General features: G+C 37.2%; 1 protein-coding gene across 1 annotated transcript; it reads right to left on the reverse strand.

The window, feature by feature from the left end:
* Positions 1-7669: 7669 nt before the first annotated feature.
* On the reverse strand, positions 7670-9277 carry LURAP1L (leucine rich adaptor protein 1 like). Its single transcript, XM_009640051.2, has 2 exons — positions 9224-9277; positions 7670-8044 (listed from the first exon to the last, which is right to left on the reverse strand). The coding sequence occupies exons 1-2, from the start codon at positions 9275-9277 to the stop codon at positions 7670-7672; spliced, it is 429 nt and encodes a 142-aa protein (XP_009638346.1).
* Between the last annotated feature and the right edge of the window lie 4016 nt (positions 9278-13293).

Here is a 13293-nt window from a genome sequence, read left to right on the forward strand (position 1 = left end):
AGTTGATTTTCTACTGAGGAAAGTCAAATAGATATTAAATTATTTCATGTATTCTTATTTAAAGGTACAGAAATGTCAGAATTTCAACAGAAAATCCAACTGCAGTCATGGTGTTACAGATTAGCTTTATTCAGTGAATGCCTTTGTAATATGAGACTTTTTGAGAAGTTCCTCTTATTGGCTCTGATGGCCAAGTACTTGAAAATACAGATGGAAAAATTGATTTCCTAAACCATGGACTGGCAGAAACATAAGGTTTTTACTTTACCATTCAGTAAGGAAAAAAACCCAATCAAACAACAACAACAAAATAACAAAAAAAATGCCAAACCCCAGACTCCACAGCCACCAAACCCAGAAGGAAGTCTCCTCAAATACTCTATCAAATTCTCTGTCCTTTGTAAGGCTCACCTCTGAAAATCCCTTCAGATTTTAAGTGGCTTCCAGGACCATTCCTAGTGCATACTTTACTAGGATCCATGGTCTACTCTGTTTATTCAAATTATTGTCTCCATATTCACTCATTCCTCATATGTGTGTCCCAGTTCATCAAGAAACTACACTCCCCGGGGAGCTTATGTTCTCTCGAAAGAAAAAGGAAAAGGGAAGGGAAGGGAAGGGAATTACAGTTCTCCTGTTACAACCTGAAACTCACCCTTCAGCTTTCTTCACTTGCCAAAGTAATTTAAGATAACAGTATGACAAGTGGAATGGTAAGACTAAAATCCCTAGGCTTAATTAAATGAAAAAAACCCATGAATTAAAAAAAAAAAAAAAAAAAGTATTATCTAAATGCCTTTCTCAACTCTACCTTTCCTGATGATGGTGTTCTGAAGAAGCAATCCGTTCTATGTGAAGCCTAAAACAAGTTGATTGCTTCCCATACAACACTATGACTCATTTTGGAAATCTCTGTGCTGATATCAGCATGTTGAATACCAGAAAGAAAGTGACCCAGCAATGACTTTGGGTAGCTTCATGGACTGAAGCAAATATTTACATTACTTCAGGCAACAAGGAGGTGGGGTGGCACAATGAAAGCCATATTTGTCCTAAGGATTATGTCACTGTTCCAAACACAGCCTGTCTGTGCAAAAAGCAAGGAGCATTTTAATTACCCTTCTCCTCCCCCATCATCAAAATATTTTTAGGATTACCTGACTGTGCAGACTGTGTGATAGGCAGTTGTCAGGAAACAAAGGCTGCTGTATTGCTGAAGTAAAGAGATAGTCTTCTGAGCAACTGAAATTCTCAGAGATGTGCAAAAGGTGAATAGGTTCACCCTAACTTGATCATTTGTGATATCAACTGGGCAGTTTAAAACTTTGCCTAAAGAATTTGACTGCAAAATATGTAAATATTGGGAGAGTTTGCTCATGTTCACAGGAAAAACCTGCCTTTTAGAAAAGAGGGTACCAACTATGAATAAGATATGGCTCTCAAAAAATAGATAGGGGAAAAATAAATACCACATACTCCCGTAAAATAAGGTTTTATATTCATGTACTACTTTAAGACAACTGTAGCACACTGTCTTCAAACATTTTAGCAGTCCCCTGGATATCACTTTGTTTTAGGACTAGAACGTGCAGCAATCTAGGAAGCCAGACTACCAAACGCTAGGCTCTTTTTTTTTTTCTCCTTGGTTTAACAAACACTTTTAGGTAGAGTTCATGAAATGGTTTGCAATGGAAAATTCAGAGGAGGCATTCAGATTTGTTTTCTGTGTGTAAAACATTTAGGCTGCCTCCTGCAAGCTTGGTCAGAAGGTCAGATTTGTCCTTAGATATTGAGATCCGCTATCATTTGGATGCACGCAGGACTGGGTGCATTGATAACTACTCTATTATTGTTTCTCTTCCTTCCCTTCCTAGAGAAACGTTTTTGGTTTGGTTTGTTTTGTTTTCCAAAAGGCAGCAAGATCGTTTTATTACAAGTACTACTTTATGCTGTATTGCTTAATTCTGATTTGCCTGATAAGTCATACGCTATTGTTTAGACACTCATCTGGTAAGATGATGGGAACACTTCTGACAGTAAAGCTTGAACAAAGAATTAACTGAGTTATTTTCTACACTCTCACGTATAGTATTTGTTGTTCTCTTTCTGAAGTGTTGGTTCCTGGAATTTGACTTGGAATGCAAATAAAAAAGAACTTGTGAGTCAAAAATGAGATTTTTTTCTTTAAAACAGACTTAGTAGTGATAGACATATTGCCCAACAATAAATAGTTAACAATTAAATTTTCTAAAGCTTAAAATCTATTTTTAATGCAGTATTATAGTGCATTCTTTTCAATATGGGACTACAACTGTTTGCTCTTACAACTTTGAACAGTTGTAGGAAAAACTTATATGATACCATCTGAAAAAAAGTAAACCGCTTTTTAAAGTGGTATAGCAAACATTGAAAAGAAACAACGTCTTCCACAACATGGAAGAGAAACACAGTCTACTATAAGATAGATGTAACAAAAAAGATTTTTAATTTTATTGTGTCCTTTGAGTTATAATTCACAGACCAAAATTTACCCTAACAATAAAGTTTTCCTTCACAAAATCAAAGCAGTATCCTTTCTAAATTAAAAAGGTTTTAGTGATCTCACAGGTTTCCAGAAGATGATCAATGCAGTGATCATATGAAAGGTTTTTAGTATATTATAATGTTACAGTTCTTAGCTGTAAAATTTTGGACCCAGCAGTGCTGACAAGTTTGCACTGAGGATAGGTGTGCTCTATGGTCCACAAGTAAAATCATGATTTTAGACCTTTGGCCTCAATCTGCTGCTTTCTCTCCATATGTATGTCAGACAAAAATGGGGTTAAAAAAAAAAAAAAAAATTGCTCAGGAATGGCAACATAGTTTCTGTAGACAATTTTGGAAAAAAACCTGTTACTGATATTTATTCTCAGACATTTGTATTATGTGGTTGCTTAACAGTAACTAGAAGATACACCTTTCCAAACATGTTCCTTTCTGGACTGAGCCAACAAAACCAAGCAAGACTATGGGGAAATGTCAGTACTGAAGATCAGACTTGTGCTGGAAGAACATGCTTTTAAAAAGACTTCATGAGGATTGTTTATGTTATTAGTGGTATGCCATAACATAGAAAATTTCCTGGGGGAAAAAAAAAAAGAAATTGTTTTATTTTCACTCTAGATCTACTTACTAGGGAAATTTAATCTTTGACCAATGGAAAGGTCAAGTGCAGGCAGCACTAACGTCTTTTTAATTTAGGTAAGGGAAAAGCTTCTATTTGTTTCAGGGTAGAATGCTCTTACAGTGTTTCTATAGCAAATTCATAGCTATTCTGAGAAAGACAAACTTTCTGTAACAGAGCACATTTAAACTGAAACAAAGCCTCCTTTGCTGTAAGGTAATGGATGCTTTCTACTGATCCCATGTTTATTTGGTATATGTTAATTCTTTATATGTAAGACATATCTTTTAGGCTTCGTTCAGAATAAGTATTGGTAACATGAAAAATACTAGCACAGGCTTTTTAGACAGCTTAGTAACTGCTTAAGATCACTAAACACTCCCCACCCCACCCCCACCCCCAGTTTCTCAGTGGATTATATAGGGTTATATGAGATGCAGCTACATGGTATAACCAGACATTATTTCAGACTACACCCACCTCAACTAACAAGTTCTCTTTTTCAAAGGGAAATGCGGAGAAAGATTTTTGAAACTTCAAACTTTCAAACATCTTGACAGTACTTCCAGAATTTTACCACTCCCTTTAAAAGTCAGGGCTCATTTTCACAAGATACACCAGATTTCTGCTTTTTATCATCCTGTTTCAATTTGCAGGACAATGGTAGTGCACCTTCCAAAGGCAGATATGCCATTCTGTCTTCATTTCTGGCCTACTGATGGATCCAAGAGCTCCTGCTCGGTTCTTCATCCTCTCATAGCATTTGTGGAGACAGTCATACAACCTTGAGATCAATACAAGACCTGGCAGCTGGCAGAGAGATTCCAAAGAATTTTAATTGCTCTTTTGAAAGTGCAAGAAAACTTCACAGCTAGACTGTCTTGGCAGAATCTTTAAAGCACCATGGTTTTCAGATGTAAAAGTTTGAGTTTGGTTTTGGGTTTTTGGATTTTTTTCCCCTCCTTCAATTGTTTGTGAACCAGAGCACATCCATTTACTAGCTGGTTCCTATTTATTAGCAGGAAACAGTTATTTTAAAACAGAAAGCATTCTGAATCTATCCTTTTGGCTGTCCCTTATTGCCTCTGAATTACACAGTTTACATAGTGGCATGTCTTTCAAAAGAAAAACTTCAGCAGTACAGAAATAAGAATGGTCTGGGATTTTGCTTGTTGTCTGTGATTTCATGAATTGTCTTAAAATTGTCTGTCATACCTGGAAACAAGATAAGTGACAGAAGAGCCAAGATGATAGAAAATGACAGAGAATAAATTAATTATATTTGCCATTTTTCCACTTTCTAAAAATTCTGTTACTTTTATCCATTTGAAACAGACATAACTTTGTGAAGTGCTTTCAAATACTCTGCCCGTTACTACTGAATATTGTTCTTTAGCTCTGTAAATCAGAAAAATAATTACAAGGAAACCCAAGGGAAAAAAGAACCCCACTCTGCAGAATGCTGAAAGAGGGCATCCAATACCCTTTTTACCAAAGATTTTGCAAGACCAAGGTCAACCAAGTCAAGAGGAAGCTGGAAGAAATGTGTAAACTGTTTAAAAGCAAAATGAATTACCCAATGGGAATATTTTTTTAAGAACATTGAACATTTTCCATTCTCTAAATAGTGAAGTTGTAGTTCAAATGTAAGTTATCAGATTCATTTTAGGACATAATCAAATTTAATTGTCTGTCTTAAGCAGGAAGTCAGAGTAAATTATTACCTTTTGGTTATGAAGTCCTATTAATTCAATTAAGGAATCTAAGTCAAACTAAATCTTTGAAGTTTTTATGCTTCAGAAATAAACCCCAAGGTGTTAGTAGTGTTCCTGGATACGAGAAACACAATGACTGGAAGTTCTTGTTTCCTTCTATCAGTCTCCTGACCACTCTAATTTGTCATTTGTACTCTTTCTCCATTTCCAGTCAAGACACATACAGGAATAAAAGCTCCTAATCACATACAGTTCTTATTTCACCGCTTCTAGTAGTAGGGTTTTTTTCTGCCAGCTTTGATTCCTATTTAAATGAAATTTTTGATCATAATACGATAAATCTATCACTGATGTAATGAGTCTTTACTCAGTATTACAGCTGTGAGTGGGTGGGTGACAGCTACAGCCTGTATTTTCCTTGAAGTAATTTCAGCTGAACTCTAGGGGATATTTGAGAAGGTATGCTAAGAATACTTTTGAATTTCCTTCATACTAGAAAAATTCTATGTGAATCTTGGCCTACTGCCCAAAATCTCAGTTGGAGAAGAAAAGGCTGTATATATTGCACATTTGTTGCATTCAGAGGGAGTATACATCCTGATGTTTTAACTTCCATGCCAAGCAATAAAGGTAGAAAAACTCCCAAGAGAGTCACAGTTTTACACCAAGGAGTTAGTTCTGTTCCCTGGATTCAAACAATTTAAAGTAAAGTAATAAAACCTATTTTTAATTCACAGTTGAAGTTCTATTTAATGGTACACTAAGAAATAATTTTTTCCAATATTTTTTTTTTCAAACTACATCCAGCAGTCATAAGACGCGGAAGGAATTAAAAAAACCTAAAAATGTTAAGTCAGCACAGCATTGACATTTGAGGGCTTGCCACTGTTTTCCTTCAAGCTATCTGCAATAGCCTGGTTGATCTCAGAAGTTGAACTAAGAAGCCTCATTCTTGGTAACAACACATTTCCTCACTCTCATTCTATTTGAATAAATCATGATGTCCAAATCAAAACACACATATCTTGTTTTTTAATTTTGAGGGACATGGAGGTCTACTGTATTGTGAAGTAATGGAGCTAACCACTAAGCACAAATTGCCACTTTCAGTTTTTGAGTTTTTACCTTTTCTCCACATTGGATTTTGATGAAGGCCAGACAAGACAGGTCCATGGAAACATGGCTTGGAAGAGCAGAACCTTATCGGACTATTACTTTATCTCAAAATTAACCAAACCAACATACACCGACAGCTGCATATACTAGCTTTATTCCTTCAGAATGTGTAAAAGATATTTTAAATAGGGAGCCTGTATTATACTTGGCAGACATTAAGTTTCTTCAGTAAGGGAATTCCATGCTTTACTGGCAGTAGGAATACAGACATGGCAAGACAGGACACTTTTAGATGATATGTAAATATCAACATCTCTTTCACTATCTGTAAACTGGGAATACACACTTATTAATCTGTTAAAGTGTCCATTTCAATACTATTTGTTTTATTCTTATTTCTTCTTTACTGTAGAAGGATAAAATCTTGTTTCTTTGTGATTCTGAAGCAATTAAAAGAAGAATCTGCCTCCTAATCTTCTGCACAAAAGCATGGGCCAGGGGAGTCTCAAAGGTAGAGACTTCCCACACAGCAGTTTGCTCCTGTTTTTCTTCTCAGATGCTTCCAATATGAATGACTAGCCATAGTTCTCAACTGTACCAGTAGGCACAAAAAGGTTAAAGCACTCTTATTTGTAAAACAGGACACAAAAAGACAGTGGGGCAACACTTTCTCTTAGTAATAATATTTGGTAAAAACAAAGTAAACTTGTTAAGGACGAGGGTGTGCGCAGAAAAGCAAATCAGGAGGTGCCTTCTAGCATGTTGCCTCCTGTCAAATGTTTCATCAGTGCCCTCTAAATCCCTCAAAATGTCAAGGTAAAAATTATCAAGACTTTAAATTACATTTTTAAAACTAACTCTGTTGAGAAATTTTGGCTCAGTACACAAACTATTAGGATCAGATATTTTTAACGTGGGATGCCTCTTTCATTTTTGTACAGATACAGAATATGCCTATAGAACAGCAGGTTCAATTAAAATGAAAGGTATGAAGCACAAAAATGAAATATACCCCTATGCAGAGCTTCCAATATTGGAATGTACCATCATAAGACAACAATGAAGCCCAGAATTTAAAATCGTAATCAGACAAGAAGGATGAGTACATTCAAGAAGAAAGAAACCCCACACAGAAAAGTTTAGCATACTTTATATTCCAAGTGACAACAGCTTAACAGAGTTAAATGTCAGTGCTTACAAGAGGAAAATTGTTTTGTAGAGGTATTTTCAAGATTCAGATTTAAGGCTCAATAAGAACAGTGTCTTTGGAAAGGCCAAACCTGGTAGTCAATAAAATTTACCACAACATATATTTATTAGAAGGTATTTTATTGCCAACAAATAGAAAATTGTTGCCCTCATTCCCTGATGTCTCATTTTAAAGATAAAGCTTTTCCTTCACCACTTTTAAAGATCTGTAAATACAGCATTGTCAAAATGAAACAAAAAAAGAAAAATTGCAACAATAAATTAAGAAAAGGTGAGGAGGAGGAAAGCCCAACCCACCAAGGAGAAAATGTATTAGAAGCAACAGCAAAGTTATGAAGTGGAATCAAAGTATCATATTACATTTTCCTTCCAAGAGAAGTTTGGGGGTTTTGCACATGAAATAAAATAGCAGCAAAGAAAAAGGGTAAGTACAAGTGCATTTGTGTCCCACTGGAACTTGTTTTCATTAACCGAAACAGTAGTACTCATCAGAATCAATTTTGGGATGCTTATGCAGAGGCTGTGAGTCCTCCATAATAGAAGAATCACTGAACTGGTCCACATCTGAAGGGGTTTGGTGACCAGGGACATCATCCACTAAGGTGTCCAAATAACTCCCCACTGATATTCCATCCAGTCCATCGCTACAGTCTTGTAAACTGTTACAGCTGCCGTGGAGGGATGTCTCCTGACTTTCCAGCAAGCTGCACAGGCTGCCACTCAAACTGCTACCTCTGCTGGCAATGGCCTTCTCTTCAATCATCCACTTGATTGATTCAATGCTTTCATTGATGATGAGTAGCTGGCGCATAAGCTTCACATCAGTCGCTCGGAGATTAACCTACAAGGCAAAAGTTATTAAAAAAATTACTAAGTTTTTTCAAAATCAAACTCTAGATAGCAGGCTGGAGGCAATGAATGGGTTAGAAAAAACACACCAAAGAATTTCCACTTTTTCCCATCTAGGACAAATTTATTTAAATAATTAGTAAAAAAAAAAAAAAAAGTACTTTCAATGAAGTTCAAGTGGGAACCTGATGAGGCTACATAACCAGTCCATTAACAGGACTGCTAGTCAATGACAAGACTTGTACATAAACTGGTACAATGCTATGTGGATGAGAAACACAGCTGCTATGACAACTCTTGGGGATAGCTTTTCATTATTCAAAGAAGCAAGACACAAACCCATTTCCATTTACAATTACTCTAAGCTACTTAGCAGATCCAGGCAGCTAAGCATTCACCCCAAATTATCCTGATTATGGCTACTAAACGCTAAAATTTTCAGATGTGCATCATTTGGAAAAAGGCTTGTGGACTTCTAACTTTTACATGCACTACACCTGAGTTTATGTTGCAAACTGCTGTATAAACATCTGAGAGTTGAAATACTGAACTTACTGAAACTGCAAATTCCGAATTATTTAAACCCATATTAGATGAAGGTGATGAGTTTACAGTCAACCACTTATTATAGATTAACACAAAGAACAACAACTTGCAACTAATAACTAAATAGAAAACACACGTTAAGCACAAAGTCCTACTTTCCATGTTAGTCGTGGTGGTTGATGCATACGCACAGAAGTGTTAATGGCAAAGCACAGTGGAATATTACAGTGCTGCTTTTCACAGATATATTTAAGTTAACTGACTTCATGTTTTCCTTAGCAAACCTTATGAGCCACTGTTTTACTCAAATTTCCACAATGAGATGACACATAAAGGTAAGGCCTAAGGATTTTATTTGTTGCCTCTTTTATCTGAAACATCACAAGTGCTGGCAAAAAAAATGTGTCACCTCCTGTTCACCACATGACACAAGTAAAAATACTGTAAAGGTAGTCTGACAAACTGACAATGATTCCGGGTTTGGCCATAATATCAAGTGTGGAGAGCCAGAAGCTACTTCCATCCATACTGTGAGAAGATAATCCTACTGTGATCTAATCGACTCTCCATTCCTTTCCAACAGCACCTCAGCACTACTAAATGTTTGAGATCACAACAGACACACTTCCCGTCTCATCACTTCCAGAGTAAGACCTCCACCTGAACGAACTTTTGCCATAGTGTCAACATAGGGCATGCATGCTTAAAACCACTGGAAAAAAGACAGCAGTCCTTTCAGATTAACTCACAGGGATACCATGTCTAGCATGTAATTTGTGTCGTATTTTCTCACATGTCCTTACATCCTTTAATTGTACTAATCAAGCATACTACATGCAGATATGTCACTGCTATAACACAATCCATTTGAAAAATAATTTCCCTTGTATATAATTTGAGTGTACTTCTCTACAAAAATTCGTGTGCCCTAATGTCTGATATATATGCATATGTGACATGCTTTTCTTCAATAGGGCACTAATATCTTAACTTTCAGATTATTAATTCAAAAAGGACAATACAATATATATCAAAAAAAAAGAATGTTTTCACTCAATTAAGAAATAAGGAAGAAAACAAGTAAGATCTGTTATGCCAGACAACAGAAATTTTATGCTGTTTTCTAAGTCCACAATTATTATACAGAAATATAGCACCTGTATTGTTCACCCACAATGGACTGGAATGCAATCAGTACTCTCAGGAAGCAAAGACTGCATCTTGTTTTGCCATCAGTACGTCTGGACATGGTTCTTTTCATACTCGAATGCCATCTTCTCAATATCCAAGTTACACCGACCTGGTACAGGTGTTCAAAAAGTTATGTTAATGTATTTTTACTCTGTTAAATACTGCAGAAGACTGCACTGGCTCTGGCTGGAATGCTTCATAGCAACCAGTAATGTGCTGTGCTCTCTATCTGTGACTAGAACAGTGTTGATAGCTTACCAGTGTTTCAGCTGATGCTCACCAGTGATTGTACAGCACCAAGGCCTTTTCTGTTTTTCACTCTGGACCCTCAGCAAGTAGGCTGGGGCTGGGAAAGGTGTTTGGAGAGAACAGAGCTGGGACAGTTGATCAGAACTGACCACAGGGATATTACCTGCCATATAATGTGCTCAGTGATAAACCCTGTAGGGCTGGTCTTTCCAAAGTAGCCATTGCTTGGGGATTGGCTGGGTATTGGTAGGAGGTGGTGAGTGACTGACTTTGCATTACTTGGTTTTTTCCTTTCTTTCCTTCACTTACTAAACTGTCTTTATTTCAACCCATGAGTTTTTCTCACTTTTGTTCTTCCAGTTCTCTCCCTCATACCACTGGAGGGGGAGAGGGAAGTGAGAGAGCAGCTGGTGGGTGCTTAGTTATTGGCCAGGGTCAACCCAACACAAAGATATTTCAAGCTTTGCTAGTAACATACTGCCTATGTAACTCTCAGATGTATTCCCAGTCTCCTTCCCCAGCCCCAGAATGACTTCTAAATTATCCTCAATCCAGTATCACAGGATTTAACATAGCTAACCTGTGCAAAATAGCTTTACCGTTCACAGTTTTAACAATACTACCCATCTATCATTCTTTCAGATGTGAGGTTCTGAAAACAGATTGACCATTTTGTAGCCCTCCTGCTTAAGCCAGTTCCTCTACTCCCACCCATAAATCACTATAAACCATTTGCTCAGCAACTAGGCTGTCATGAAAGCAGCAAATTACCCAACTTCTCAAATGCAACTACAGACTTCAGCAACTTGCTGAATATAAGCAAGCTTGGAGACAGCAAATTTCCCAAAAGGCTGATTAAGGAAATGCTTAACAGAGCTAGCACCAATATGCCTCTAATGAAACAGTCCCTTTTAGATAAAGTAGACTTCTCATATATTTCAGATTCAGTTCACAGGAAATGATTTTTCGCTCTAAATACACCCACAGCTTCAGCATTTCTGTGGAACAGCCTTACTGGGAGTAATTCCTTGCATTCTTGTGTACTTGAGTCCTCCTCCTCCAAGCTACCATTTTGTCCCAAGTCTCCCATAGCAAGAGTGCGCTTTTCCTAAAGCAAAGATTAAAAAGCAGTCCACCAAGTGTCACCTTTCTTTAATATGGTTTACTTCATCATCTGCTTGATAACACAAAAGTATCACTACAACATTTCTTGCCTCTTAATCTGCTTTAGCCCAGACATAATCACACTAGTTTGTACTCACTGATGTAGCTGCAACCCATGTAACTGTTCAGAGTAAACAAGTCAGTTCCAAGATGGTTCAACTAAAGGGACTGAACACAATAAAATCCCATCATGTTTGACAGTTCCATTTGTTATGCACAGTAACAGGTGCATTTCAGAAATAATCTAAACAGAGTGCATCGTAGCTAACACAGGTATTTCAGAACAGTTTCTACAGCTGCTCTTTGAGTTAAAGGTAGAGCATAGAACCACCATAGGGAAGGTGTGTGTGAGTATGCATCATTCCTCAGAACAAACCTGCGGTGTACACAGGAAAAAAAACTGACAGGAGAGCAAAAAATGAAATTCTGGTTCCAGGGTAGCTTCTATATCTTTTTATTTAATTTGTATAAACACAGCAGTGCAGATTCCCAGGAAGGATCCTAAAAGTTCAACATCAAACAGCAAATCAGGGCAAGAGAAAATAATGAAATAGTGACAGTGAGCATCTTTCAAGTAACGCAGTCTAGTGGCATAGGTGGACAGAACAGGTTAGCATACAGACACAACCAGATCTTCAGTCTAGAAGGGATAACTGGCCTAAACACCTGTCTGTGCCCACCTCCCTCTCATACTGGTTGTTCTAACAAGATATTCCGTCCTTACACAAGTAGCCCTGCTTACGGTCTTCCACAATTACATGGTGCAACATTGTCATAATTTATTCAAGAGAATTTATATAAATACAAACATATGGACATCTGTGTACATATATGTACAAATATTATTTTTATATATAAAGTGTTTTTAAAAAAGGACTTGACTAGGTTATTGGTTTTAGAATAAAACTCTTAATGACCAGGGCTGTTAAAAAAGAATATTATCGTTTCCTGGCAGTGACCCAAAATAGTGCATTAGCTGTCCCTAGCCTGGTCACTTTGCTTTTGGATCAAAGTTGCACTTGCACTCAACTATGGGCAGAATGGACTTGCATTTTCCTTCCGCTTGTTCTGCAGACATAGCTTCCGGTTGGCTCCAAATGTAGTGGTCCCCTTCCCCTCCAAAAACGACAAAGCTAAAAATTCTGTTCAATATATCCTTTCAATCTGTCAAAGCTGTCTGCAAGTCCAGTTCCTTTCTGCATGTTACTTTCTCTTAGATTTCTGGGGTCACATGCTGCTGCTGCTTCTTTAAGTACAGGAAGTCTGCAGGGATATTAATGGTAACCACAAAGTGTGGTCTGAGGAAAAGATATTAACTAAGTTTAGTTTCATTTTTTCCTCAACACCTTTAAGCTGTGTGCTGTAAAGAGCCCACTAGTAAAAGGAAAGGAAATGAGTGAGCCTGAATAACAAGGTATTTCCTTAAAGACAAATCTTTTGGCCAGAGCACAGTGAAATAAGGCACTACACAACACAGAATCTTAAACTTACAGGTTAATGGATTCAAGAAGCTATTTAAGTCACTCAGCTTAGCCTCTCTGCTCTGCACAGGATCTTGAGCAGGACTCAAACACTGATCTGAGGTAGGCTACTGTGGAATCTGTGTTTCTAAAGCAGTCTTTTTTTGGACAGACATTCCAGTACAAATAGAAGTTGGATGGAAAGAGCAGCAAAATATGGTACTCCACTGAAAGCCACTCAGAAGTTCAGTGCGTGAGCAGTGTTGCAGAAGGGAATTAGCATGTGAAAAGGTTAGATGAAATGGGCACTGGAGCCAGTTCCATTATTAAGCGCTGCCATGCCCATCTCTATTGCTCATTTTACAAACAGAATTTCAAACCAGTAGAATCTTTCCATGCCAAACAGGTGTGCGCAACCACTACTGTTTAGGAGTATTAATGCTACTGCTGTTTTCCTTTTTCTAGGGTGTGTCAGAGACAGCTTTCTACTTCTGCGTTCAATTCCTTCTATTTCCTGTGTCATTTAGGATAAACAACTTTATGGTTACCAGCTATGCCTACCTCCCCTTTCTTTTTTTAAAGGCAGATTACATCAGTGTTCCGTTGAATCATGAATTCCATTGATTCACAG

This window comes from Egretta garzetta, unplaced genomic scaffold (assembly GCF_000687185.1).
Source record: "Egretta garzetta isolate BGI_Z169 unplaced genomic scaffold, ASM68718v1 scaffold175, whole genome shotgun sequence".
Taxonomy (NCBI): Eukaryota; Metazoa; Chordata; class Aves; order Pelecaniformes; family Ardeidae; genus Egretta; species Egretta garzetta.

What these genes read in the sequence shown, in the direction of transcription:
- LURAP1L (XM_009640051.2), bottom strand. Translation starts at nt 9,277, where the DNA reads ATGGCAAAAGTTCGTTCAGGTGGAGGTCTTACTCTGGAAGTGATGAGA. An exon ending in TGGAAGTGATGAGACGGGAA is followed by an intron (nt 8,045 to 9,223) that starts GTGTGTCTGTTG and finishes TTTGCCTTGTAG; the next exon opens with GTTAATCTCCGAGCGACTGA.